The sequence below is a fragment of the Carassius carassius genome, chromosome 17 (assembly GCF_963082965.1).
Source record: "Carassius carassius chromosome 17, fCarCar2.1, whole genome shotgun sequence".
NCBI classification, from domain to species: domain Eukaryota; kingdom Metazoa; phylum Chordata; class Actinopteri; order Cypriniformes; family Cyprinidae; genus Carassius; species Carassius carassius.
This window is the reverse complement of record NC_081771.1, coordinates 32,263,530-32,291,479: the sequence shown is the minus strand read 5'-3', so window position 1 is coordinate 32,291,479 and position 27,950 is coordinate 32,263,530. Positions and strand designations below refer to the sequence as shown.

The 27,950-nt window shown below is 38.0% G+C and overlaps 3 protein-coding genes across 9 annotated transcripts in view; 1 reads left to right on the top strand and 2 right to left on the bottom strand.

Moving 5' to 3' along the window:
• The window catches only part of tgm2b (transglutaminase 2b), a 251,085-nt gene that overhangs the window by 51,441 nt on the left and 171,694 nt on the right, over positions 1-27,950 (top strand). The gene's annotated exons all lie outside the window — the stretch shown is intronic.
• Positions 54-5,746, bottom strand: LOC132090953 (homeobox protein TGIF2). 2 transcript variants are annotated; one of them, XM_059497734.1, is made up of 3 exons: positions 5,615-5,746; positions 2,996-3,258; positions 54-964 (listed from the first exon to the last, which is right to left on the bottom strand). In XM_059497734.1, the coding sequence occupies exons 2-3, from the start codon at positions 3,215-3,217 to the stop codon at positions 122-124; spliced, it is 1,065 nt and encodes a 354-aa protein (XP_059353717.1). In that variant the 5' UTR covers positions 3,218-3,258; positions 5,615-5,746; the 3' UTR covers positions 54-121. The 2 variants fall into 2 exon arrangements, with proteins under 2 accessions (XP_059353717.1, XP_059353716.1); XM_059497733.1 differs by having other exon boundaries at positions 5,400-5,700.
• The window catches only part of dlgap4b (discs, large (Drosophila) homolog-associated protein 4b), a 104,318-nt gene continuing 86,007 nt past the window's right edge, over positions 9,640-27,950 (bottom strand). For 4 of the 6 annotated variants that reach the window (XM_059497728.1, XM_059497727.1, XM_059497729.1 and 1 more), the window contains 6 exons: positions 18,801-19,174; positions 17,663-17,754; positions 15,950-16,461; positions 12,871-12,962; positions 12,488-12,643; positions 9,640-10,433 (listed from right to left, as the gene is read on the bottom strand). In XM_059497728.1, coding sequence (XP_059353711.1) covers positions 10,215-10,433; positions 12,488-12,643; positions 12,871-12,962; positions 15,950-16,461; positions 17,663-17,754; positions 18,801-19,174 — 1,445 coding nt within the window. In that variant the 3' untranslated portion in view covers positions 9,640-10,214. Of the gene's footprint in view, positions 10,434-11,863; positions 12,089-12,487; positions 12,644-12,870; positions 12,963-15,949; positions 16,462-17,662; positions 17,755-18,800; positions 19,175-27,191; positions 27,350-27,950 lie in introns of those variants that run through there. The other 2 variants (XM_059497732.1, XM_059497731.1) reach the window with 2 other exon arrangements.

Genomic DNA, 27,950 nt, shown 5'->3' with positions numbered 1-27,950 from the left:
CACTCCTGAATCTCTTGAATCTCCCAAAGTGACATCCATGACCATCATCCATCTGCTCAAGTGTTTTCTAACAAAAATTAGCAAACAAATGGAGTCTAACATGAGTTGGTCTGCTAGAGTTTTAGTTAACCGCTTCCGTGACCGTATTACGTGTGTACTGCGAAACCCATGTGTGCGACACCACATTCGCAGGAGGACCGGGTTGTCGGACGCTCCACATCCCAGAAGACGCAAAGCTTCCAGATTCCGCATCGGAGACTCCAGCTGTGCTTAGATCAACAGGAAGGCCTGGAAAAGCATGGCTCATGATGGGAACCGACACTGGCAATACTGCGTTCTCCATTAGGCTCGGTGCAACATTGGATTCGTCCCTTGAAGGTGTCTCCGAATTGCCATTCTGGATGATCGCTCTTGAACCTTCGCTTGGTTGCTGCTGCATTGTTTGTTCTTTCTGTTGACTGATTTCTTGCTCGGCCGCTCGCTGCAGGGCCGCGTCTACCAGAAGCTTCAGATCGCTGAAATCTTGAGGGCAAAGCTCCGGTGGGGTAGGCGGAGGTGTGTTGAACAGGAGCCCAGACGGGCTCACCGCTCCCGGGGTTGGGACAAAAGTAGAAGTTAGTGGGATGGTTGTCAGGTACTGGTCTCCGGTTAGACCTTCCCGTCTAAGCAGACCTCGAGTGTCCAGCTGCATCAGAGCCTGAATGCCATCTTGGTTTTCTGATGATGGCAAGCAACCGGCTCCGGCCAAAATTGCCGTTGCAGTGTTACCCAACAGCCTCAAGTCCAAAGTGGGGGCAGGGCAAATAACAGAGGGGCGGGCCAAAGAGGTGGGGCATTCCGGGGAGGCAGATCTGTCTGGTTTGCTAGTGCGCCGTGACATTGTATACTGAGTGGGGTCTTTGCCGTCTTTCCTGAGCAGGTCTGGCAGGAGCCTCCGCCGGGCATTTATGAACCAGTTACAGATCTACAGAAAAGGATTAAAGACTTTAGATGCCTTGGGACTGATCACATTATATAAATCTTACATGCATACATACAGTATACTAGAGCAAATCTCAACTGCTTGATCGCTTGTGTTGTCAAAAAGTGTTATCATGCAGCTCTTTATATAAAGTCTGTAAACAATTATGTACTACTTGTTCCACATACATACATACAGTATACTCATTTACGGTGATGCATACTAAATTATATGCAATATAATAAATAGTAAAACTGCTTGTTTGCTTGCATCACAAAATGTAAACTATATTTTCACCCAGCAGTAATCCGCTGAATGTGACTAAGGCATGAAGATATTACAAACATTAACATTATGATTTTCTGTCAAGCTGCCAAACAATGTGTAATGTTTAAGGGGAAGTTGTGGCCTAGTGGTTAGAGAGTTTGACTCCTAACCCCTAGGGTTGTGGGTTCGAATCTCGGGCTGGCAATAACACGTTTTAGGTGTCCTTGAGCAAGGCACCGAACCCCCAACTGCTCCCCGGGCGCCGCAGCATAAATGACTGCCCACTGCTCCGAGTGTGTGCTCTGTGTGTGTGCACTTTGGATGGGTTAAATGCAGAGCACGAATTCTGAGTATGGGTCTAATCATTTGTGTAACTGGTTATGGGATTCAATTATTATTATTTGTTAGAAAAGAATCATACTGACAAAACCTGTCATTTCTGGCCAACCCCAGAAGGAGGGATTGCACTGGAGATAATGTCCTTAGTATTACTTGCTACAGGGACAAAAGAACCACAACAAAAAAGAACATGCATTTTTTGAATCTGTAAGTGGTGCCTCCTGTTGGCGCAGAAGTGAACTGCATTCTTTGTAAGACAGCTGGCTCTAATGGAGACCAGAGGAAACATGCAGCACAGGCCTTGCCGCCCGCATTCCTGCTCTCTGACAACACCGCAGCCCTCGGTCAAGGACAAAACACAGCACAGCACAGACTGTGTGGGAAAGTCTTAGTCTTTGAACATTATAGCCAAATGTAAAAACAGATCAAAGATACATAAAAAAATATAATATCAGAAAAAGAACATTGGTTAAACTGAATTTGATGATTAACAATACTTTTGACTCTGGTCCACTTTGTAGCTTTTCTGGAAAAAACATGCTCACTTAGACCAAAAGGACAACCGACATTCATAACCAAATTAACAATTAACATTAACATATGTTCTATTTTCTGAAACCATACAAAAGCCGTGTGGAACAGAACAAAATTAACATTTCTGATACTTTTTGGCACTTTTGCTTTCTTTTGAGCTTGAAAGCTTTGTTTCACTGTAATTGCATGGAAAATATTGCACTGATTTAAATTAAGGAAAATTTTCAAATTTAAGTCTAATTTAAAAAAAAATATATACTTTTATGATAATTTTGTCAATGTTTGACACCTTGAAAACTTCATTGCCAATTGTGCAGAAACTGTCATGTGAATTTCAAACAACACGGAGGCGAGTGAAGAACAATTTTTACATTTAAGTAAAAAAAATTTTTACTGTATGAGAATTTTGCATTTTGAGCTTAAAAACTAAAAAGTTTCATTTTAATTGCATGGAAAACATTTCAACTTGAAGGCAAGTTAATTACTTTTTATTTTATTTAGGTCTAAAATTTAAGTTTGATACTTTTGTATCCAAGTTTTACATTTATTGTAATTGCATGGAAAATGGGTCATATGAGTTTGAAACAACATTGAAGTGAGTAAAGGACTATTTTAAAAAATCTAAATAAGCTTAAAATATGATAATTCTGCCTTCAAACCAGGACCATATTTTCCATACAGTAATGATTTTTTTCTGAAATTTAAGTGTAATAAGATTGCATTTGATACTTCCATGGTAATTTTGTCTTTTGAGCTGGAAAACTTCGGTTTCATTATAAATGCAAGGAAAATATCACACTGCTTTGAAACATGAAGGCAAGCAAAGGACAAATGTGTTGTTCAAATTTAGGTCTAATGTTCAAAGAAGCACTGAACAATCGTGTTATGCCTCACCTGTGACACAGAGAGATGCGTCTGTCCAGACAGGCTCAGCTTCTCCTGCTCTGATGGATAAGCATTGAAGCGATGCTCATAGAGCCATTCCCTCAGAACCTGAACAGATTCTTTGGGGAGGTTTCCTCTGCGGCGGCGTTTGGCTGCAGACCCGCTTCTTCTGCCGCTTGTTGACAGGTTGAGAGGGTAACTGTCGTCTTCACACGGGTCGCTGTCCGACATGGCAGAAAACTCAGTGTCTCCGTTCTGGTCCTCCTCAAAAGCTGAGATGAAGACGACAACAGAACAGAACTATTGGTCTCAAAACAGCATTTCATGAGGAATGAAAGTGATATAGAATAGGTCACAATTCACAAAAAACGCCACAAATGTGTATAATATGCAAAGTATGCACATTTTTGCATGCTTAACAACTAAACGTTCTTGTAAATTTAGAAAAATGCAGTACATGAGAACACACCGCATGCAATACAGTATCCTACAATGCAACACTTCCAATTCATCCATGCAATTTAAATAGAGAATCAGGTCTTATCGTACGACTGAATTGTCTCAGTCTGTCATTTAAAAGTGTCCCACAGATAAATCCTCTTGACTGCATGGCATTTACACATCAAAACATTACTGAGTCTGAACTGCTCCTCCATTCACACCTTCACTATTACAGTGTCTCCTCACCCCCATCCTGACACTCACAGAGGGAAATGAAGCTCATCCAGTGCACTGTTGAGCTTTACAGGTGGTCCAATCACGCATTTTAAATTTACAATGAACATTATCATGAAAAGTACTAACTGCTGATTAATAAGATAATCATTATCACCAATATAATTCATGCATTTGATTCTGAATACGACCATTAACAATACGTATCTGTAACCATCGCTGAAGGGAACATGCTTTTTCAACAGCCAGTTTTAATACATTTACCTTTGAGGATCTGATCACATACTTACATTTATTACCACCAAGTTGAAAGATTGCATAACATTTAAAAAATAAATAAATTGGAGTGTATCATTTCAAGGCACTTAAACCCAAAACTGAAGTCAATGCCTGTTTAGACGAGGTCAAAAAAAACTTTGGACAAGCTCCTTAAATTAAATTCTCAAAAACACACCAAAAGAAGTTTTAAATCATTGCACAAAACAGTGTCACTTGATTATTACAATATTGCTAACGGCAATACAAGATCTCCTCCAAACGATGTAAGAACCAGCATTTTTGACAGTGACAATACGAAGTCTCCACCTTTTTATTAAAGCAACAAGTATTGCCTAAATACCACATTTCTGACCGAAACGGCTGACAGAGTGGTTCTGGGAAAAGCATGCCTTCATTTTTGTGTGACGGCTCAACTGAGTGAATCAGACACACTCCAGCAGCTCAGAGTTTCTTTCTCCTGCTGAAACCTGAAGCCTTAAAGAGCAGCTAAAAATGAGGGAGTTCCTGAGACCCACTTTAACAAAGCAGATTGTGTGTGTGTATGTCCTCAGGACATTCATGCTCCAGTCTGCAAATGTATCCCTGTTTCAGTATCATTTGTATCAGTTAACAGTTTTCTTCAATGTATGTGACAAATGAAAACTTGTGTTTCTTGAAGTAGTGGATCAATGATATAATAACATGGAACTGCATTACAGATAAAACTACATGAAACGAGAAGATGGCAAATGCAAAACTAATCAAAGCGGAAAACAATATTAGGAAAATCTTCCATTCTGAATTTCATGCGTTTTTGTTTCTCGATTAGACTACACAACTGTTAGTTCATGCACATGATTATCTAACATAAAATCAGTGCAGCAAAATGCCTTAATGAACTCCACATTCAAGACGTCACTTCCCCCTGCTTAGTTTCACGTTGCATGCTGATGGAAACGCATAAAAGGTGTATTTGTACTTCCAAACAAACACGAGGGCCAAATGATTGAGACAAACAAACAAATGGTTGAGAAACCCCCACATCTTCAACGTCATTTACCGTAACGCAGATTATTAGAAAACGCGTACAATTCTAACATAATACAAAAACGATCAAACTGAAGTATGTTTGCAGACGCAAATAAACAAACGAAGCAGCAGACGCGCGAAAAAACGATTCCCCAAACAAACAAACGCGCGCTGACGTCATCAGACCACAATGATACAATGTAAGAAACGCGTGGACGTCAATAAAGCTGCGAAGATTCGCTCTCCGACGCCGAGGGCCCTTCAGAAATGAGTCTGAACGCGTAAAAAGCAAACGAGTGGATCAGCTGCTTGACGAAAGGCCAGAATCAGAAGCACATCTGCGTTTCACGCGTTCAGACTGAAAATCACGCCACGCTCGCTCATAGACTACGTGCAGATGGACAGCGTCCAGTCAGACGCGCAACATCCCGCATCTGTCAGCGATTCTCACCTCTTTTGTTGGGCTTCATCTTGGATGCTGAAAAAAAGACTCAAAATGTTGGAAGTTGCTGGTGTGCAAACGCGGGTCCTCGTCAAGCAGAGAGTGTGTTCCTCACGCGCGCACACACTCACTCACACACGCGCGCGCGCGGCCGATCAGAAGAGAAGCTTCGGTAATCAGGGAATCTGCTCATTAGTCACCAGTGTTTGATGACATCGGTTTACCTGCAGCTCCAGCAAACTCTCTTTCTTTCTCTCTCCCTCCGTCCGTCCTTCAATGATAGGCTCTAGGTCCCTCCTCCACGCTCCAGGGGCCAATAAGGGCCCCACATCTGTGTGTCATCACTCTTTCATTCAAAACTCACAATTCAAACACTTGTGAGAGTTTATTTTAAGAGCTACATTTAAGATTTGCGCTCCAGATTTTCATGTTTGGAAACTTCTTTCAATCTTCCAGACTTCCAGGCTAAGTAATAAATATGCACACATTTATTATAGTTTTAACTGATTTTATTTTTGCAAATAAAATGTTTCGTAAAAGGTATTATATTTGTCATAAAACTTCTTAATGTTTTCAGTATAAATAAAATATAAGTATTTACTGACTTGATAAAAAGTTTAGCTATTCAACTATATTATATTTATAATATGTAAAATAACTATATTTTATACAATCTAAATCTATAATGTAATTTAAAAAAAAATTAAAACTGCATTATATATAAATATATAGTCTTATTTAGAATTATTTTTTCCTGTTTTTATCTTCCACCCACTTTTTGGTTAGTATCATGTTAGCTTTAATATAAAGTTTAATTTGGATTAATTTAGCATTTTTTTATTTTGTTAAAATTATTTCATTTTGTTATAATATTATAATAATCTTTATATCCAATATCAATAAGCTGTGTACCCTGCTTACAATGGAAAACATTCATGAAGATGGATTTCTATTGGTGTGTTTGTGTGAGTCTGAACTGACAGAGCCTGTATATCTCACACCTGTTGAACCTAAAAGATCTAAAGTCCAAATATATTCATGTCATACATGGACCATGACGGGACATGCAACAAAATGTTTCTTACAAAGTGCAACTTTGCCAACACTGTCTGAACATTAAGGCCCACTGGAATAAAAGCTCTTTTCATAAGTGCAGTACTTGTAGGAAATGGTTCAGTGTTTGTTTGCATACAGATCAGATTTGTGATGTATTTTCTCAATGCCTGTGGCAGATCTCACTCTTTCACATGCAGGAATGTGCAGTTCACAGTCACAGAGAACAACAACAACTCTAAACTCAGAAAAGAACTGCTCATATTTCACTTCTGCAGCTACAGCTTTCTAACCACTCAGTGTGTGACATTCTGACCTGAAATGTTCTTTGCAGATGGAGAAAAAATGGGTTCCAAAAGACTGAGATCACATTGAAAATGCATTTTGTTTCTACAATTTTAATGAGGTTATATATATATATATATATATATATATATATATATATATATATAAAGGTGCCAATAAATAATGAAGTCACGGACACATTTGAACTCAACTCGGATTTACTGTATTTATTACTAAACAAAAGACCCTGACATACACAGCCTAAACTTTATATAGCATTAGACATATTGAACAAATCCTAGTCAGTAAAATATGTGCTTGTTTCATAAAATATTGATTATCAATCTTTATAATAATAATAATAATCTTAATTCTTGTTGCTACAAACTCTTGCATTTAGATGATTTATTGTTTGACGACCCCCAAAAACTAGTAAAACAGCTGAAGAAAGAGAGAGAGCGTCCCATCAGGTCAGAGAGGGTTCGACCGCTGTTGTGTTACTCCACTCTCAGTCTCTTAACAGGTGTATAAAAGAGTTTATCTAGTATCCAAGCAGCATGAACAGAGAGGTGCAGAACAAACATCCTTGTGTTGCAAACGAGAGCTTCTCCGAAACGCATCTGCTGCTCCAGATCCAGGTTTCTGTGATCCACATCCTCAGGGAAGCCCACAAACATGATCGAGATCACGTGAACATGATGTGAAAATCAGTTTCACAACACTGAAACACCAGACAGTGGAAAACACAGGTCAAAGATTCAAAGACATTCAACTGATAGACAATGATGGTAGCGTGGTCTCTATAGAGCGAACAGTCAAATAAAATAGACAAATGTGTATTTTTGCAAACACTGGTGTTGGTTGATTTGTCTGTATTTCTCAGTGTGCTTAAAACATTTGTTTCTGTTTCCATATGAGACGCTTCAGCATCTCAAACTACAAGCCTAAAACATCCGCTTACTGAATCGATGTTGTGTAGATACAGAAATTACATCAATATGTGTTGATTCAAGACTCAAAACTGTGCATTTGGTGAACAACTGCTCATGAAAATAAAATAAAATATTGGATGTAAAGGGTTTTGAACATGCATATTTTGAGCATGCTCATTTTAACATTGTTAGTTTTCACATTTTTAAGATCTGTCGCTTTAATGCATTTGGATGTGTACTTAAAAAAAAAACCCCATTCTTTTCATTCTTTATTCATTACTCTAATGCAGTTTGAAATTTTTATTTTTACAAAATGTACTGTAATCTGTTACAAAATTAATAAACAGGCTACAATTACTATTTTAAAATGAATTAAAGGTATTAACTGTCATGATGTATAAACACCATGAAAAATAGAAATTATTTTTATTTAAATTCTATTTATACATCATGGTTGACTTTTTGTGCTCATCTCTGCAGATTTAATCAGGGAAATAGTACTGGCTGATTAAAAAGATGAATAAATCAGGTTTCACACAGGAGAGGAGTGATGTTCATCTGATCTGAGCCTGGAGTTACACTGGATATGAGTATCAAATACTCCTGCAAATGATCCTGATCATTATTCTGGTTTATCTGAGGCTGTCAGACGTTTGCAGGACTGAATATGAGAGGACTGTGGGACATTCAGCAGGCGTCAACGACTCAAACCAACACCAAATGGAGCGAACGACTGGGAGAGACTTCAGACTAAAGAGATGCCATTCACACCATCAGCGGCCGAAACACACACAATAGCAGCCAATCAACGGCAGCTTGGGGACATTTGTCACTGAATGCAGAGCTGCAACAGCTCATGAGTTCATGACAATACATGTGATGAAAAATCAAGTATAAAGTTAAAATGTTTAGGGTCAGTAAGATTTTTAAATAATAATGTACATTTGTATTCATCAAGGATGCACTGAACTGATCAAAAGTGACATTAAAAGACATTTATAATGTTACAAAAGATTTATATTTCAAATAAATGCTGTTCATTTGAACTTTCTGTTCATCTGTGAATCCTGAGAAATAAAATGCATCACACGTTTCCACAAAAATATTGTGTGCAACTACGGTTTTCAACACTGATAATAATCAGAAATGTTTCTTGTGCAGTAAATCATCATATTAGAGTGATTTCTGAAGATCATGTGACACTGAAGACTGGAGGAACGATGCTTTGATCACAGGAATAAATTACATTTGAGCAGATATTCACATAGAAAACAGCTATTTTAAAGTGTAATAATATTTCACAATTTAATTTAAAAAAAAAAATCATATAAATGCAGCCTTGGTGAGAACAAGAGACTTTTAAAACAAACAAAATCTAACCGACCCCAAACATGGAAAGAGCAGTAAGAAACAAGCAGTGAGTTTGTGTTGGACAAATCAGATTAAGTCACATGAAATATATAAAGGATGGAATTAATAAAACCACATTAATATTAGAATATTTAGGTAGGATTTCTTAATTTCCAAATTGCAAACCTAACCACCTTCTTTGGAAAAAACAAACAAAAACATAGCATAACGATGTTTTCAGCCTTTAACAATTCCAAGTCCAAATTGAACCACATCAAATGTGTTTTTGTGAAAATTCCCAGTAAAGGCGTTCAGTTACAGAAGAGTCTGCTTTATCTAGTCATTTTCAATACTGTATTAAAACATGACGAGGAGTGATAAGTGCAGATTTGTGCAGTTTGAAAGAGAAAAGGAACGAAGAACCATATTTCGCTCTTTACGTTTTGAGTTTTATCACGCCGTCAAAGCTTCTAAACTACATGTTTTAGGGGGTGCTGATTAAATTGTGATATTATAATCTTTGATATTGCTACAAGGGTCTTAAAGTTACCCACAGGCACTTCATTCAACAAAACATCAGGTCAGGTTGCTTTCCTTAAAGCATAGAAAGACAATAACAATTGAAAACCTGTTTAAACCCATGAGAACTGGACAACCGTGAGACTGTAGGACCTGAGATGGAGATCTGATACGTCACCAAGCATGATTTCTAAACATGGTAAATGGAAGAGCGCCACCTGGCTGTCCTGAAACACACCGCATCGGTTCACACACGTTTCTATCGCTTCCATCGATCAAAACCGTTAACAAAAGACGAGGAGCATCTCTGGTGAAGGAAGAGAGGAAGAAGAACAGAAAGCGAAGCGTGTAACAGGAAGACGTGGATTTCAATCGAGTGGCGGGCGTCTTTCTACGATACAGAAGCTCTTATCCAAAATATTAGAATAAATAAAACAATCTAGGACAGTAATCGTAATCAATAGCAGTCCGATATTAATAATCATATCAATAATAATATTATTCATTGCATCTAATGAGATTGTTGTGAGGTTTTCCTTGGCAGTCTGTTCGCACTGCGTGATTTCCGTCCCACTCTCTCACCTCTGTGTATTAAACGACGGCGTCAAAAGACAAAAGCAGCTTTTGTTGCTGTGTGTGACGCCGGAGCCCTTGAGCGTGTTCGCTGTGCATCTGGTGCGTCTCCTCAGAGCCGTGTCTGCGCCTCGGGGACGTAGATCTCGATGCTGTCGGCGCTCTCGGTGGCTGAGTTCTGCTTGACGGACTGAGCTCTCTTGGCAGCCATGAGCCGCTTGCGAGCCTCCTGTCTCTGTTTGTCCACCGTGTCGTTGCTCTTCTCTCGGCCCAGGGCCGCTTTAGTCTTCCCAGGCTTCTTGGGCACCGGAGGAGTCCGTTTCTGGTTCTCCTGAACGTCACACAACCGGAAAGATCAGAGACCAAGAGACACAAACCATAAGAAACTGGCTCTTAATGCATTCATGTACTGGAGTCAGAGGTATAACGGTACACGTATATGTGTAAATGTGATCATCGCTTCCTCTTTACTACTAGTTTAAATGTGAAATAAACATGAATGAACATTTCAAGACTCGTGTAATAACACAATCAGTGTTTCACTCGCAGAAAGATGTGATTAGTAGCATATTTTTATTTAATGCCATGTCAGCAACTTAGGATATTTCCATGGCCAAAAAACAAAAAAAAAAAAAAAAACAAGTATAACGAATACAATCAAAACCAGCAAATAAACAAACACAAGTTATATTACATACGATTTTTTACATTAACATGTGATAAAAATTATAAAACTTTTTAAAGGCAAAATTATACTAAACTCACTTCCTAAAAGAGTTTTCCACATACATTCAAAGCTTTACCTTTATTAAGCAAAAATGCATGAGTCAGTCTTGCGTGACCTATGAGACATCTGACAAATACCAGAAGATGTAATTAAAACGGCTTGTAAACAAACTATTTGTGTACCGTTACACCCCTACTGTTTACTAAAACCAAAAATATTCTGAATAATTTTTGGTAACGGAAATAAAGCTGAAAGAAAATCAAATATAAACATTAGGGATGCACGATATATCGGCCAGCATATCGGTATCGGCCGATAAATGCAAAATTTTTCTGTTATCGGTATGTCCCTGATAAGAAAGATTGGCTGATATCTTAAAGGTGATAAATAATGCTTTATTTCCTTCAGACACAGTTGAATTGAGATGAATTGTTTGCATTATTTATGCATTATGTTATTTATTTGTAAGTCTTTTATGATGAATTTTACAATTTTTTAAAAATATATAATGTTCAAACTAGTCTGCTTATGTTGAAGTGTTTGGGATGTTGCTATTAATGATGAAAACTTTTTTTAATCAGGCTCTCAAAAAGTTTATAAAATTTGGATATAGATTTATCGGCCAACATATCGGTTATCAGCTTTCAAATATATATATATATATATATATATATATATATATATATATATATAAAAAATTAACGGTATCAGACAAAATTTTCATATCGGTGCATCCCTAATAAACATTAGAAGCAAAACATCAACTTAAACTTGGCAACTAACTGAAAATAAGTTATTAAAAGTAGTAAAATTAGTAGTAAAAAAAAAAAAAAAAAAAAAACATTCATTCCGCAATGATGGATTGAAGTGACCAAAATAGACAGTTAAAAAAAATATCTAAAAAAAATGCTGTTTTTTTGGACTTTCTATTCATCAAAGTATCCTGAAAAATAAAATGCATCACAGTTTCTGTGCAGCAAAAACTGTTTTTAACATTGATAAAAAAAAACTTTTAATAATTGAGCGGCAATAAAAATTGACAATTACACAGTAAATCAGCATATTAAAATGATTTCTGAAGGGTCATGTGACACTGAAGACTGGAGGAATGAGCCTTTGATCATAGCAAAACATTACATTTGAAAATACATTACAGTAGAAAAGCATTCTTTTAAACAGCAATGATCTTCCACAATAACACTTAAATTATCGTTACTACATTTTCAGTCAAATAAATGCAGCCTTGGTGAAGAGATGTCCTTCAAAAACATAAAAACATCTTAATGATTCCAAACTTTTGACTGTTAGTGTAAATTAAAGCTAAACAGAAATATATCTATATAAAAAAAATGTCATAAGCACAGGACAAAATGACTAAAACTTAAATTAAAATAAAACTGTTACTGAAATAGTAGTTTAAGTTGACGTATTATTATAATTACTAAAATTAAAATTAAAATGAATTTGTGCTAAATAGGAATATTAAAAACATAAAACTATAAAAATAAAAGCTATTTCTAAATAATAACAAATACTATAAATAATACTAAAACATCACTGTTCTGAGTGTGAATGTCTAGTATATTTAGTTCGCACATGAAAATGTATCATCTGCATGCCATTTATTTCTACATATATTTCATTAGCTGTATTTGTACCTGCTTCACCGGCAAATCTCCTTCCAGCTTCCACTCGTTTGATTTGAGATGATAAAGCTCGTCAAATTTGAGGCTGATGTCTTCTATTGAGAGCTGAAGAAGATCCCAAAACCCGGCCAGATCTTGAGACGTGGGTCTGGGGTTTGCGTTCACATTCTGAACAGACAGGGAAACATAGTACAACATTCAATATGGAGTAGTATTTCACACAAGTTTATATTCAGTTGTCCAGAAGGGGGCGACATCTCAAGATCTTCTGCTGATAAATGTGCTGCTCTGATCCTGAGAAGCTGATTTGAGAACTAATGCTTAACTATAATCAGAGCAGATGCTGTATTTGAGTTGATGTACAAAAACAGACTGAACTGCTGTGATTGACCTACCAGGTTTTGTTCACACAAGCCTCTGAACTGCTGGAACTTCTGGGACATGAGGAGCTGAGCGCAGCCCACCGCGATACGGACCTTCCCCAAAACTACAGACAGACAGAGAGAGAGAGAGAGAGAGAGAGAGAGAGAGAGAGAGAGAGAGAGAGAGACAGAGAGAGAGAGAGAGATATCTATAAGTGTTTTGGCAGAAAGAGCTGAGGAAAACTAATGAACTGAACCAGGTGTATTTGACAGACAAACAGAGACTGTGAAGATTGATAGAAACCCTAGAGCTGCTCAGAGCACATGTAATTAACCTAATTAATGAGGCACTTTGTTTCATTCATTAAGAGAAATCAAAGCCTGTGTACCACTTTAAAAGGTCTAACTAATGACTTCAACAGACTTATTTTTATAAGACTTATAAGTCTTTTGTTTTTCATCTAATACTTAATATATTAATACATTCAGTTTTCCTTTTTAATTTTAGCTTAAGTTTTAGAAATGCTTTTATGTGCATTTATATTATTACTATAGTTTAATATTAATATAATATAATATTTAGTATTTTCTTCTACCAAGAATTTTCATTTTGGTGCATCCTGGTCAAAGCTGAACAAAATAAAGCACTGGGCAGAAGGCTCAATACAGGTTTTACGTGCCCCCCCCCCCCCCTCGCTATGGGGAACACCTCGTCGTAACCCGTGTCTGAAGCATACATTTAAAAAAACACCATCAACTTGGCCGGTGACAGCCCCTGACGTCACTACCGGTGCGACTATAAATAGGCGCCGGGAGAACACGTCATTCACTTCGTCGTCTTCATGACTGTTTAGTTTGAAGCGTACAGTGTATAGGAGTGCATGTTTCTCACCAGAGGCTTTGCTCGGATACCTGCAGTTCACACGGCTCGCATACTGTGGTGTGTGTAGTGAAAAGCAAGCGCAAGCATTCAGCGCTCAAGAGAGTTGGATGTGCTCATTGTGATGCATTCGCGAGACTCAGAGGGGATGCGAGTATTTCAATGTTTACCAGAGTTTGTAGCAGAGACTAGCAATGAAGGCTAGTGTCGAGGCTCGCGCTCCTCCCCCACCACCTCCCTTTGCCTATCTTTAAAGGAAGATATCTTCCCCTTCCTAGTTCCCCTATAACCACCAGCTCTCCATCTGACAGAGGTTAGGTGGGAACTTCCTGCATTACGGTCTCCTCTTGAGCGGGGCTCCAGTGCGGGAACCAGGGTGAGTGAGTATGATACATTCTATATATACTTATGTGTATAAAATTGCTGGAGGTTATGTGTGGGAGTTTTCTTTGCAGTGCTCAATCACAGTGTTACTAAACACTCGTCGGCATTATGTCCAGCCGGTATGATAGCCCTGATTCCGGCTTCATGCTTCCGGTATCAGGGGGCCAGATCATAGGTTTCTGCGGGAGCCTTCTTGATCATCTGGCCAGGTCACCCTTAGGGGCTTCCTGGTCACTTGGATATCCCTTCTTGCTGACACATTGAGCGGGAAGTGGAGGTGGCAGTTGTGGGAATCTTCTTGTATATGCTTTCTTAGGTGATGCTCCCCTCACCAGAGGTTTGTAAATTTGAGCTTGCCTCTCCCTTGCAGTTCGCCACCTCTGCGATGCTTAGGAAGTTGTAAGTAGACACGTTAAGCTCGGTGTACTTTCTGAAAACCATATGGTGGTGAATGTGCATATCGAACACTCTGCGCTCCTTCTAAAATCCACGTAAGTGGTAAGTGTGTACGCAAGACTCGGCACACTTTCTGAAATCCTGTACGGTAAGGGTCTATCAGAGTGCCACGAGAGCCCCCCCTTAGAACAGTATTTAAAATCCATGTTATGGTAAGTGTGCACGTGAAGTCTTTGTGCACTTTCTTAAATCCACACTGTGATAAGTTCACACGCTAGTACTCTGCGTTCTTAATAAAAATCCTATATGGTTAGGGCTTCGCTCGGTGGCTTCATGCCCTTTCTTGAGTTGGTAAATCCCTGTTCATCTCGGATACCCATCTAAACAGGGTGCTGCTACTAGGGATCCGTTGAGACAGTTCCTTCAGCAAGCTTATGCAAGAGCAAGCGGTAGCCCCAGTGTGAAAGGCAAGACTTAGTATAAAATGATATGCTCTTGGCCGTATCCCTTTAAAGGAATCTTTCTTGATTCCAAGCCTTGAGCTATACCCCGGGTCGAGGCCCTAACAGGTAAGTTGGGTATGTAGCCTAGGCCTTTGGCCATAATGTCACAGACAGCCATCTAACTTCCCAGGGGCAACTCCCATGGAAATGGTAGAGTTGGTACTTAGTGCTCGCCATGATTCTGAATTCTTCAGACGAAGAAGTGAATGACGTGTTCTCCTGGTGCCTGTTTATAGTCGCACCGGTAGTGACATCAGGGGCTATTGCCGGCCAACTCATTGGTGTTTTTTCAATATATGCTTCAGACACGGGTCACGACAAGGTGTTCCCCATAGCGACCCCTAGAGGACGCATCTCATTCCCTACTCAGGCAACCATGGTTACATTCGTAACCTGAGACGATGTTGCCAATGTTTTTCACGACTGCATAAATTAAATAGCCAAAATGTGCTTTTTACTGTTTTGTCTTGCTTTAAAAAAAATCTATTTCAAAACTACATTTTATAATATATACTTAACCGTAAACTTTTTTTTTACATTCTAGCAGACATTATACCAGCAAATTACAATTTAACTTAAAATTAACAAGTTAGTAAAATAATATTTGTTGGGCATTTTGAGACCCTTTTCTTGAATCAGGCATGTATTTTTTACTTTACAATAAATGCAGCCTTGCTGAGCAGAAGAGACTTTTTTGCTCCCTCAGATTCAAGATTTTCAAATAGTTATTTCTCAGTCAAATATTGTCCTCCTTACAAACCATACATCAATGGAATGCTTATTTATTCAGATGATGTATAACTCTCACTTTCAAAAAAATGACCATTATGACTGGTTTTATGGTCCAGGGTCACATATGTGAGACCATTCAGGGTCTTTAGATTTCGGAGGGCCACCCTACGATCTCTAGTCCACCAGAACACACCAAGGACCATAGATGCGGTCTTACCCTCTTCTGAGAGCTGGTGCTCGCTGGTCTCTTTCTCCATCTGACTGCACCATCCCTCCATCCGACCCGTCTCGGCCTGCAGCAGCTTCAGGAACCAGTGACCGTCCCGCCGGCATGCTGTGGCTCCTGTGACCCCCTTCAGCGGCTGGGCGGGGCCTCCGTTCCCCGTCCCGCTCCCGCTCTCCAGCCAGGGGTCGGGTGGTGGGAGGGATGACGGGTCGAGGGCCGGATCCAGACTCTCGGAGAAGGACGAGGAGCTGCTCTGTGTGGTCGAGCGATTGGTCAGGATCTGTCGGGAGGGGCCGCTGGTCGTCACCGCCACCTCGTTTTCATGGTTACCGTTGTCAAGGGAGAGCTGCGGAGGCGAGTCCACCGATTGGCTGGCGCTGTTGACCATGACTTTCTTCTCGGTGTGTTTGGAGTTAGACGGGAACGTAAGGGATGTGAGCGAGAGGTCTTGTGTGTCCGAGTCCGTCTCTTGCCTAGAGGCCATACTACTGGAGCGGCTGAAACTAACACACACACACACACACACACACACACACACACACACACACACACACACACACACACACACAGAGAGAGAGAGAGAGAGAGAGAGAGAGAGAGAGAGAGAGAGAGAGAGAGAGAGAGAGAGAGAGAGAGAGAGAGAGAGAGAGAGTCATGAGTCAAATGATGTAACTTATATCAATTACGCTTCTAACTACAGACAGTCTCCCATTAGATTCTGTTTAATGCTGCACTAAACAGAAGAAACTAGGCCATATTTGAGCCAGAGCATGAACATATATGCCCTATCGAGCTAGTACAGCTTGGCTCGGGATTCTAGCATCTTCACAGGCCAGAGACTGCATGCAGATCTGTGTTTGACGTCAGATACAATGAGACAAACTTAAAGACAGAGCCTTCATTTAAAAGAGTTGATTCTCTAATGCTTTCAGTCTACTACACTAAGAATGCCACTTAAAATTTTGAGGAATTAATTAATTTATTAATATAATATTTTTTAATTTCTTTAAAGAAATAATAAAAATTATTAAACTAATGTTTTCCATAATTTAATTTAATGTAACAATGAAACATGCTGTTATGAAAATATTATTTAAATATTTTTAAAAATCATTTAATTGTAAAAAAAAGTTTTGTAGATTTAAAAAAAAAAAGCAAAGCTGGCTGAAAACCATTTGTTTAACATTTGTGTGGAAACCGAGATGCCTTTCTTTCAGGATTTTTTGATGAATAGCAAGTTCAAAATAACAACATTTATTTGAAATAGAAAACTTTTGTATAATTTTATTATTATTGTATTTATAATAATTTAATAATAAATGCCTTTACTGTAATTTTGGTCAATGTTATGCTTCCTTGTCGAATAAAAGTATTATTTTCTTGTAAAAAAAAATAAATAAAAATGTTACTGATATGTACATCTATATAATAATTGCTTTGTTATTACAATAATGTTATGGCATTGTTTCCCTATAGTCTTACCCAAGTTTTGTTCTGATTTTCAAAAACATAGCGTGTTGGTTTGGTTTAAGGCTATCTTTATTAATAAATCTTCTGTAAAGATTATACAAAAACTGAATGAGGAAAAATACTTCCAGTACCAAACCAAGGCTGCTGAAAAAGTGTCTGTTTGCAGCTGAGTTCATTTTCTGAGACCAGGTTTATCATACAGTGAGTGAGAAACAGGAAGTGACACAAACTCACGTCCAGCCGTCCTCCACTTGAACTCCGATCGACTGGAATCTGGCCAGCGGTGGCGTCTCTACTTTAGCCTGGATTTCCTGAATGCAGTCGACCTACAAACAGCAGTGAAATATGAGCGCTCAACTTAAAGGGGTCATGTGATACGGTTTCATCAGGGTTCCCACACCTTGATTAACTTCACATTCAAGGATCTTTCAAGCACTTTCCAGGTCCATTACCCTCAAATACAAGGACTTAATGTGGGGACAAATTTCGAGAGAGAGCGAGGTTACATCGTGTTATCTTGTAAGATACATTGTTACAGTTTTAATGTGTCAAACACCACCATGCATAAAAGCTTTTTTTTGCATTTATTTTGGCCATATGACAGAGATCTGATATTCTATTTGTTGTATTTCTGTTTTGCATGAAACTTTTGAGTGGATTTTATTGTAAAGAGCTTAGGATCATGTAACCAGAAGTTTTAAGATATACGAGTATGTTTTTAAGTGTTTACATTATCTAAACAAGCAAAGCAACTCAACATTAATTGCCCCGGTGTGTCTGTGAAACATAGAGGTACCATTGTAGTAGTTTTGTGCACGCATGATTAACTTCATGTAGGGTGACCATATTTTAGTTTTCCAAAAAGAGGACAGTGGGTGTGGTCAGGACAGGGGGACGGGGTGTGGCTGGTTGGTGGTTAAAGTAGTGCAATGAACAAATCCCAAATATCAAAACTGAAAATATGTAATTTCCATATCTAAAATATATATTATTTCACAGTCACTGTTGTGCGTACTGATCATAAACACAGCTTAAAAGCTTCCTAGCAGTGGCCCTACTTCACAAAACTTAAAGGGATAGTACAACCAAATATTAAAATGATGTCATTAATGATTGGAATGGAAACTGGTAATTGATATTTATTCATTTACTCTTTAACACCATTTCCATGGCAATCTCTGAATAAAACCGTTGTCTATTTACATTAAAAACAGTACAATCCATTAAATATGTTTTGGGAATCAATAAGAATCAGAATGGATTAAATTCAATTGATGCCCAACCCTAGTCATATGACCCTTTTATAGAAGGTATGCAACTCTAAAATCCACTCATATTCAAGTGTGTGAGAGCCTGAGCTCAATAAACTCACTTGAATCCCAATGGAGGAGAGTTTCCGTCTCGGGACGGGGTCTACAGGGGGGTCGTCTGCAGGGAGCGCCTGCCCCTTCACCTGCTCATGATGGGACTCTCGGAGCGGGTTGGGAGAGATGACCACAGCCGCCGGGATCTGGGGCTCACGGGGCGGCGCTACAGGGGGTCGTGACCCTTTGGGCAGGCTGTCGAGGCTGTCGGAGGAGTTGCTGCGTCCTGATTGGCTGTTGACCTCGCTCTTGCGGTCGGGGTAGCAGTCCTGCGCAGACTCGGTGCTGCTCTGCACGGTGACGGAGATGAAGGGTTTGGAGGTGGTGCGGGGGGGAACAGGAGGCGGAGCCACCCTCTTACAGGAGGTCATGCATGTGGAGACTGCAAAAAACATTAAACATTAGAGAGATGATGAGACTGATGGATCTGAGACGCCATTCAAACTTAGTATGCAAGACATGAAATCACTTCGATATTTGACATGATGTATAATTGAATGTATGCAAGTACACACACACACACAGACAGCGATACTTATATCTGGAGACAGTGAGACTATTTTTCCCATAGTTTATATGCACAACCCAGCCCTGTTTAACTTTATAATAACTAAATAATCATTAGACTACAGCGATGAATATTTAACATAGATACATAATGAATATATTCCTCTTATACAGCTTAATATATCTTAACATATACTATATATATGTTATCTCTTAATATAACAATATATATATATAAACAGTACAGACCAAAAGTTTGGACACTCCTTCTCATTCAAAGAGTTTTCTTTATTTTCATGACTATGAAAATTGTAGAGTCACACTGAAAGCATCAAGGGCTGTTTGAGCAAGAAGGAGAGTGATGGGGTGCTGCGCCAGATGACCTGGCCTCCACAGTCACCGGACCTGAACCCAATCGAGATGGTTTAGGGGTGAGCTGGACCGCAGACAGAAGACAAAAGGGCCAACAAGTGCTAAGCATCTCTCGGGGAACTCCTTCAAGACTGTTGGAAGACCATTTCAGGTGACTACCTCTTGAAGCTCATCAAGAGAAAGCCAAGAGTGTTCAAAGCAGTAATCAAAGCAAAAGGTGGCTACTTTGAAGAACCTAGAATATGACATATTTTCAGCTGTTTCACACTTTTTTGTTATGTATATAATTCCACATGTGTTAATTCATAGTTTTGATGCCTTCAGTGTGAATCTACAATTTTCATAGTCATGAAAATAAAAAAAAAACTCTTTGAATGAGAAGGTGCGTCCAAACTTTTGGTCTAGACTGTATATATACATATATATATATATATATATATATATATATATATATATTTAGATTGATTATTAAAGCTGACTCAATTCTCAGCTGTAGTCTGGTTGGGTCCTCACAGCTCTCAGCGTGAACATGTGACCGTGTGTGTGTGTGTGTGTGTGTGCGTGTTTTGTCCGTGTTTATGATGGCAGTGACTCTGACGTCAACACAGCCTGCGAGCGACCTTTCTTTCCAACAACACAGTTGTTTTTCCAGCCTCACAGCGGTCCCAAACTGTATCTGGATTCCAAAGCCATGCTAAAATCTCTGAATGTCACTGCATTAGATAGCAAAATATCAGAAAGATTCACAAACACACTAAAATATCTGACATACAGATCCTGCTGCATTTTAGTGCTTACGAGTATTTGACCTCATTCTTTAATTTGTTCACTGAATTGTTTGTATTAGCAGTTTTTAATGGGTTACTGGATTTCAATCAAGATAGAGACAGAAATAAGATCCTGGACAACAAAACCTTAAATTGAGATTTATGCATAACCTGAAAACTGAATAAATATGTTTTCCATTGATGTGTGGTTTGTTCGGAGGACAATATTTGTCTGAGATGCAACTATTTGAAAATCTGGAATCTGAGGGTGTATAAAAAAATCAAAATACAGAGAAAATCATCTTTTGAGTTGTCCAAATAAATTCTTAGCAAAGCATATTAGTAATTAAAAATTAGTTTTGATATATTTATGGTAGGAAATTTAAAAATATATTTTATGGAACATGATCTTTACTTAATATCCTAATATGTTTTGGCATAAAAGAAAAATCGATAATTTTGACCCATAAAGTGTTTTTTTGGCTATTGCTACAAATATACACCAGAGACTAAAGACTGCTTTTGTGCTCGAGGATCACAAATAAAGTGGACTGCATTTACATTATGCACTAAGCAGATGCATTTCTCCAAAGTGACTTACAAACGAGTAACAAAAGCAATCCGCCAATAGTATTCGTAATGTACAATGGAAGGTTTATCTGATAACTAGATTCGGAGGCAAACTGAACAAGAGGAGAAATGCAGAGAAGAGAAAGATAATATTTTGCCCAATACTGTAACCCCAGTGTGTGTGTGTGTGTGTGTGTGTGTCTCAGTGTGAGTTCACAGGGTGGAGTTGGCAGACGGAAATGATGGCAAACATAACAAGGCCACAGCAATCCTGTGTGTGTCGTAAAATCTGAGCGTCAGAGCCGCGTGTATGTTTCACACTCAAAATATGACACAGAAACTACATGATTTCAGAAGATCAAACATAATATTCTTAAAAACTTTCCTTTCTTAAAATGACAAAAGCCATACTGAGACTCCAAACACGTTTGTGACCCTGGACCTCAAAAGCTTTATCAAGATTTATACATCATCTGAAAGCTGAATAAATCATCTTTCCATTGATGTATGGTTTGTTCGGAGGACAATATTTGTCGGAGATACAACTATATGAAAATCTGGAATCCGAGGGTGCAAAAAAATCTAAATACTGAGAAAACCACCTTTAAAGTTGTCCAAATGAAGTTTTTAGCAATGCATATTAAAAGTAAAAAATTAAGTTTTGCTATATTTACAGTAGGAAATTTACAATATATCTTCATGGAACATGATCTTTACTTAATATCCTAATGATTTTTGGCATAAAAGAAAAATCTATAATTTTGACCCATACAATGTTTTTTGGCTTTCTATAAATATACCCAGAGACTTAAGACTGCTTTTGTGCTCCAGGGTCACATTTAGTGCAGCTGTACATGTTAAATATCTCTCATGACAGCTCATAAGCCCAACGCAAACTCTCAAAGACATTCGCAAACAGACGGACAAAAGCTGATTTACATGCATGCATTCATGTTGAAACGGACGAGTCAGCATCAGTTCCTGAATGTATGAAGGGGAAGGTGGTTGGCTAATCGATTATTTTCCTGCGCTAAAGGGGATAAATTTAGAGATGCATCATCAGGGCAAGTTTTTCTAAAGAATCTCTAAAACAACTTTCTGCTTCTGATTGTTACATGTTGTTTAACCATTGGCCTCACATATCTGCCATATTTGTAGTTCTTAAAACTTATTTGTTAATTGTAATTTAGAAAACCATACGACAATAAATCACTTACGCAGCAAAAAGCAAATGACAGATGTGTTCTCTCAACATACATATCATATTTAAAAATCGTCAGGTGGAAATATCTCAGCAAACAATGATTGGTATGTGTGTTTGTGATTAAGGCAGGACTGTAACATGACTAGCTAAAGGCCACCAACAAATATTTGTTTGCATGCCTTAATCTACAAGAGCTGGATTCCTCGGATCCACATCTTATATAGGGAAGTGACTGTGCTGAATCAACACTGGTGTGCTGTGTGTGAGCCATCCAGTCTGACTTTATTATTCAGGTGTGGCCATGATCACATTAATCCTTCGTTCTCTTCAGTATTCACATCTGCGCCTTCGCAGACTGTCTGAAAGAGCAATTCAGAAAGGTTTCATTCGCTGGAATTCAACAGTAAGAGGGCCTTTATGAAATCTGCATTAGATGCAGCTGGTGTATTTTTACTGCTCTGTTTGGAGCAGCTGCTGTAATGTCTGTGTCAGCATCCTAGATCGCCTGTGGCCTAGAAATCCCGGGTTTCTGAAGAGCAGAGGCTTGCTTACGCGAATGAAATGCATTGTGAATGAAACGAGACATTTACTGAGCCATGAGGGAATGTAAATAACTCGCTGAACAACTCTAAAGCGGAGAGGGTCTTGTTAATGACCGGTTCTTTGTGCGAAACCCAACTCAAAACCTTATTCTAGAAGCAAAGCACTACATTGCTTAAAAACATTAAGTAGAAATCACTTTTAACTTGGGATGGAAAGCTCTCTATGGTGATAGTTTTCAATTAGGATGTGCAGATCGATCCCAAGCTACATTAAAAATTTTTTTTTTTTTTGAAAGTTAGTTAACTAAATTTGTTTATTTAAATGTAGCTAAAATAAATTGAATGCAACCCAATTTTTATTTTGTAAATTCGCTGAATTTATTATTATTATTTTTTTCAGTGTACTGATTTCTTTTATGCTGTGTTATGTCAAAGTTTCAGAAAATAAATAAATCGTTATGTCAAACTTTTGTCAAATTGCTTTTAGGAAAATGCAGCTCAAGTTATATTTCAAGTGTAAAAGCACAATAAATACACACTATTTTGAAATTACAGAAATTATATTTTGCATTAAGTAAAAATACTATATCACGTTTATGAGAATATAAAAACAATAAACATTGAGAATAATGACAATCACAAAAAAGTTTAAAGTAAAATATCAGAGTGCATTAATAATGTTTTTTTTAGTTATTTTGGAAAATGTGCTTACTTATCATGATACTGTTTTAATGCAAAAATAATACATACAGACAGACAGACAGAGTGTACGTATGTATGTAAATAAATGTTGAGTCAATCATCTGATGCACGTCTTCTAGTATTTTAGCATAAAGACATGTATTAATGAGACATTAATTGTTTAGCTGTCATCAATAAAGCCACACGTGACTCATTTTAGTATTATGATGAACATTGCCATAGAAATTAGACTGAGGATGTGAACAGCTCATATTAGTCATCTTGTAATTACATAAATTCTGTCAAAGTGAAGGCAGTGTGAATCAGATAAGGCCTGTATCATTGTGATTCAGAAGTGATTCTTACTGTTGCATAGCGCCAGAAGACAAAACACCACTGTGACATCATCACGCCAACATTCCGCTCATGTCTGTGACACACATGCTGTCAATCACAATCCAGGTCTAGACGAAGCCTATTGCTGTCATGTGACCTCATAACGATGCTTAGTTTGGTTATGATGTCAAGGGTTTCACCTTATTATTTTACTAGAGCGTTTCACCAACTCTCGTTTGATTTTGCATGAGTTTTCAATATGCAGAACTGCTTGTTATGACAAACCAAATCTTATGGAAATCTGATGCACGGGACTGTGCTGCCTGTTGCTATTAATTCATGTTCATGGATCTTGCCCTTTCCAATATGGCAGATGTATTGTGCTAATAAGCATCCACTGCTAATGCATCATATTGGCATTAATAACCTCTACAGCTTCTAATACTTCTGAGGTTTGTTCGATGCAAGCTAAATGCCACATCAGATAGACTTTAAACGCTGATGTAGCTCAGTTCACTTCCATTATTTTCTTTTACTGTACAATGAAACTAGATCAAACATGGTCTTTAATCCGTAATGCGTTATGACATCTATTCCTCAAAACGATCTCTCCAAACGAGCTTGTTATGTTTTGCTGAATATTCTAGATGCTTTTATTTTCTTTGGAAATAATCCGGAAAAATCCTGACTAGTAATACCGCAGCAAACAACACAAATCCTGTAAAACAGACATAAGAAGCTTTGTGTAGAATAAAGGTAATAACTGCAGCTGATGTAAAACAATCAGGGTCATTGTTTTAGTTGCTTACTCGAGTGGAATGAACCTTCGGTGGAATATGAGCTTTAAATCGGAGCGCCGCTGGAATCTGTGAGGATTGGCTCATTATGTGGATTTGGCCTTTAGTGTGGGAAATGTGCAAACTATGGAAACTTTCCCATGACCAACAAAAACCATTAGAACATTTAGCACGGTTAAGATGTCATTTGGCATTATGCGTGATAAAACAGATGCGATGTGAGATATTTGACAATGCATGTGAAAGTCTTGACACAATAACAGCAAAGCTACAGATCACGAGACAAACTGTAAAAGCTCACTTCAGGAATTAACAATCGTGTGTCGATGAGTTTGAAATATGCTGTTTGATAAAAGAGCAAATGGAAAGAGAAGGCGTGATCTATGGCTATTATCTCTCTATATAAAGCATAAGAACAGACAGTCTTTAACTTTAACTTAAGTTTGTTCAACTGAATGTACAAATTGTGGTTCTCTTATGTCTCCACTAATGTAGAAAACAAATCTAGACCCTTGTATTGAAGAGTTAGCTTGATAAACCCAACACACATTAAATGCATTCATTCCCATAATCCAGGCAAGAATGTGAACTAATAAAATGATTCATCCCGCTTTCTGTGATCTAAAACTATTTCATAAAGCGTTTATAACCTGCTTGAGGTTACTGAAGCAAAAACGAGTAAAATCCCAAACCTTCTGACCTGAGAAATCTCACACTATTTTGGCATTTTACATTCTAGGACATGGTGTGTGCTAGTTAGTTCACTAATTCTGGGTGTGATGAAGGTTGTATAACTAATAAAAGCCCTAATTACAGGCTTTTCTGCTGCTGATACTTAGTTTATTGCACTCACGGTTCATCTAGGTGTGTTTCTCACCAGTCAGAAATGTCGTCTTTTATGTTTATCAGAAGAAAGAAACTCATTCGGGTTTGGAAAAACTTGAGGGTGAGTAAATGATGAAGGATATTTTTGGATGAACTATCCCTTTAAAGGTTTGGTTCATCTAAGAACTAAAAGTTTTAAGGTTGTTTTCTGGTGTTATCTTACAAAAGCTGCTGGGAAGATTTTTCCCTCTTCATAAGGCACAGAAAACAGCAGTTTCATGAGGATGAGCATATAATGACAGAATCTTCATTTTGTGGTGAACTACTCCTTAAAATTAGCTTATTTTCCTCCCAGCATTTCTTAAAACACTTTCCAAGGAAGCAGCATGCGTCAGCTTCTTCTAAACACTGCTGATGTTTAAATGCTGTAAAACCCCAAAGAGATGGACTATAGCAACAGCAGCCATGCAAACAAAGCCATGAGAGGAGATCATATGCACCGGTTTGAAGTCATAAACAATCAGATCAAGCAGGAGAGAATGTGCTTTTGTGTGCTTAAAGTCAACAGGTTTTGATTTCATGTTGACTTTAACACAAAGATTACTACCTGGAATTGCAGCTTCAGAAATCATATCTACAGAAACATTCATTCAATCATTCAATATGACGTTAATGCTGCATAAAGTTCTCCAACACAAGAGCTTTGAGCTTAGAAGGAGAAGGTTAAATAATTGAGCAGATCCATTAGAAATGGCCTGTAAGTGCAGGAAAAAGTCTTGGAAGCTGAATGTTAAAAGCCTCGTGGGAATCTCATCCTTATCTATCGATTCCCATGAATGAAACACTTCGGATTTCAAAACATGCACCTGAATTAGTGCCGTAACATGTTAAGCTCCATGCCACGATTCAGGAAAAATATGCTTCTTGCAAGTTGGTCATTATGGAAAAAAAACCCAGATGAAATGTTATCATGCTTCAGTACTAACATCTTGGGAGTTGGCCGACTATTTATCCAACCCACTGCACTGACGAAAACTCACTCTTTATGTCTTTTGTCGCTTAATACAGCTCTTCCGGAAGCATAATACAAAACATTATACAAGAGCCAGACACCAAAGAAATCTGAAAGAAATATAAGAGTGCATACAATAACAGAAGCCTCTCCATCAGACTGTGTCTATAATACACAACCTGTAATTTTCTCTAAAGGCCTGTTATCAGATGAATGAACCGGTTTCAGAACAGTGCACAGCAATTAAATGCAAAGTCACACCTTTAACATGAGCGGTGTGTGTAATGTCAAACCTCTTCATGTTGTAATCATAAAGACAGTGAATGCTCCTGTCTGACAGGGAGGTCAAGTCCCATTAAAGATGATCCTTCCCTTTGGAAACTGAAACTGTTTTGGGAGCATTGCACTGCATTTATAGGGTGTGTTAGTGTGTGTGTGTGTGTGTGAGAGAGAGAGAGAGAGAGAGAGAGAGAGAATGAGCATGCATAAGTGTTAGTCATACATAAATTGTCTTAAAAAAAAAATACAAAAAAACACAATCAGCCTGTATAATAACAAGTCATTATAAACCATCACAATAAAATATTATGATTAATTTAGTAAGTAATAACACATTATTATTATAGCCAATCGATACAATCACTGGACATGAAATATATTTTAAAAAGACGTTTGCCATCTTAAAGAACACAATTCTAAAGCAAAATCCACACGTGTGAGTATATAAATCATAAATGTGCGTGAATGTCGATCCGCATCACGTGAACAGCTGTATCTGTTTCTCACCTGCTCTCGCGCTGGAAACGATGCTCAACTCGTCGCTGTTTCGCTCATATACTGAGATTTATATTAACACAACATCATCACCATCATCATAAGAGCGTCCACGTCGCGGAAAGAAAGAGCCGTGTGGAAACGCCTTCGTGACATGCAGCGGAGTATTGTTGAAGGAAACAACGCGTCGGGAATCATTACTGGACAAATGAGCTGTCAGTCACTGTTCTGCGTGCAAGCGATTGGATAACAGACCGATAGATCCGCCCCGCGTGAGTGTGTGACGCAAACAATCGGCCCGCCCCTTCTGAGGATAGTAGTGAATGAAATGGAGAGGGGGCGGGTCTCTCTCTCTCTCTCTCTCTCTCTCTCTCTCTCTCTCTCTCTCTCTCTCTCTCTCTCTCTCTCTCTCTCTCTCTCTCTCTCTCTCTCTCTTCTTAAGTAGGATATGCAGGAATTTTCAAAGAAAAATACTCCTGTTTGGTCAAATTATTTGAAATAAATAAAATATTTGATTATATAATTGTGCATAGGTAAAATAATAATAATAATAATAATAATAATAAGCAAATAATAATAATAGTAATAATAATAATAAGCAAATAATAATAATAATAATAATAATAATAAAACATAACAATTATAAAGTATATGTCAAGGGAGTCAAGCAAGACGATGTCTCTTGTAAAAAACAAGAGCAAAACATTGAATAAATAAATAAATAAATAAACAATATATATAATATTCATAATAAAACCAAGAAAATAAGTC

Bases quoted from the DNA above. Each gene is read 5' to 3' on its own strand.
- LOC132090953 (XM_059497733.1), bottom strand. The intron at 965-2,995 runs GTGAGGCATAAC...CCTTTTCTGTAG, and splicing joins CGCATCTCTCTGTGTCACAG to ATCTGTAACTGGTTCATAAA.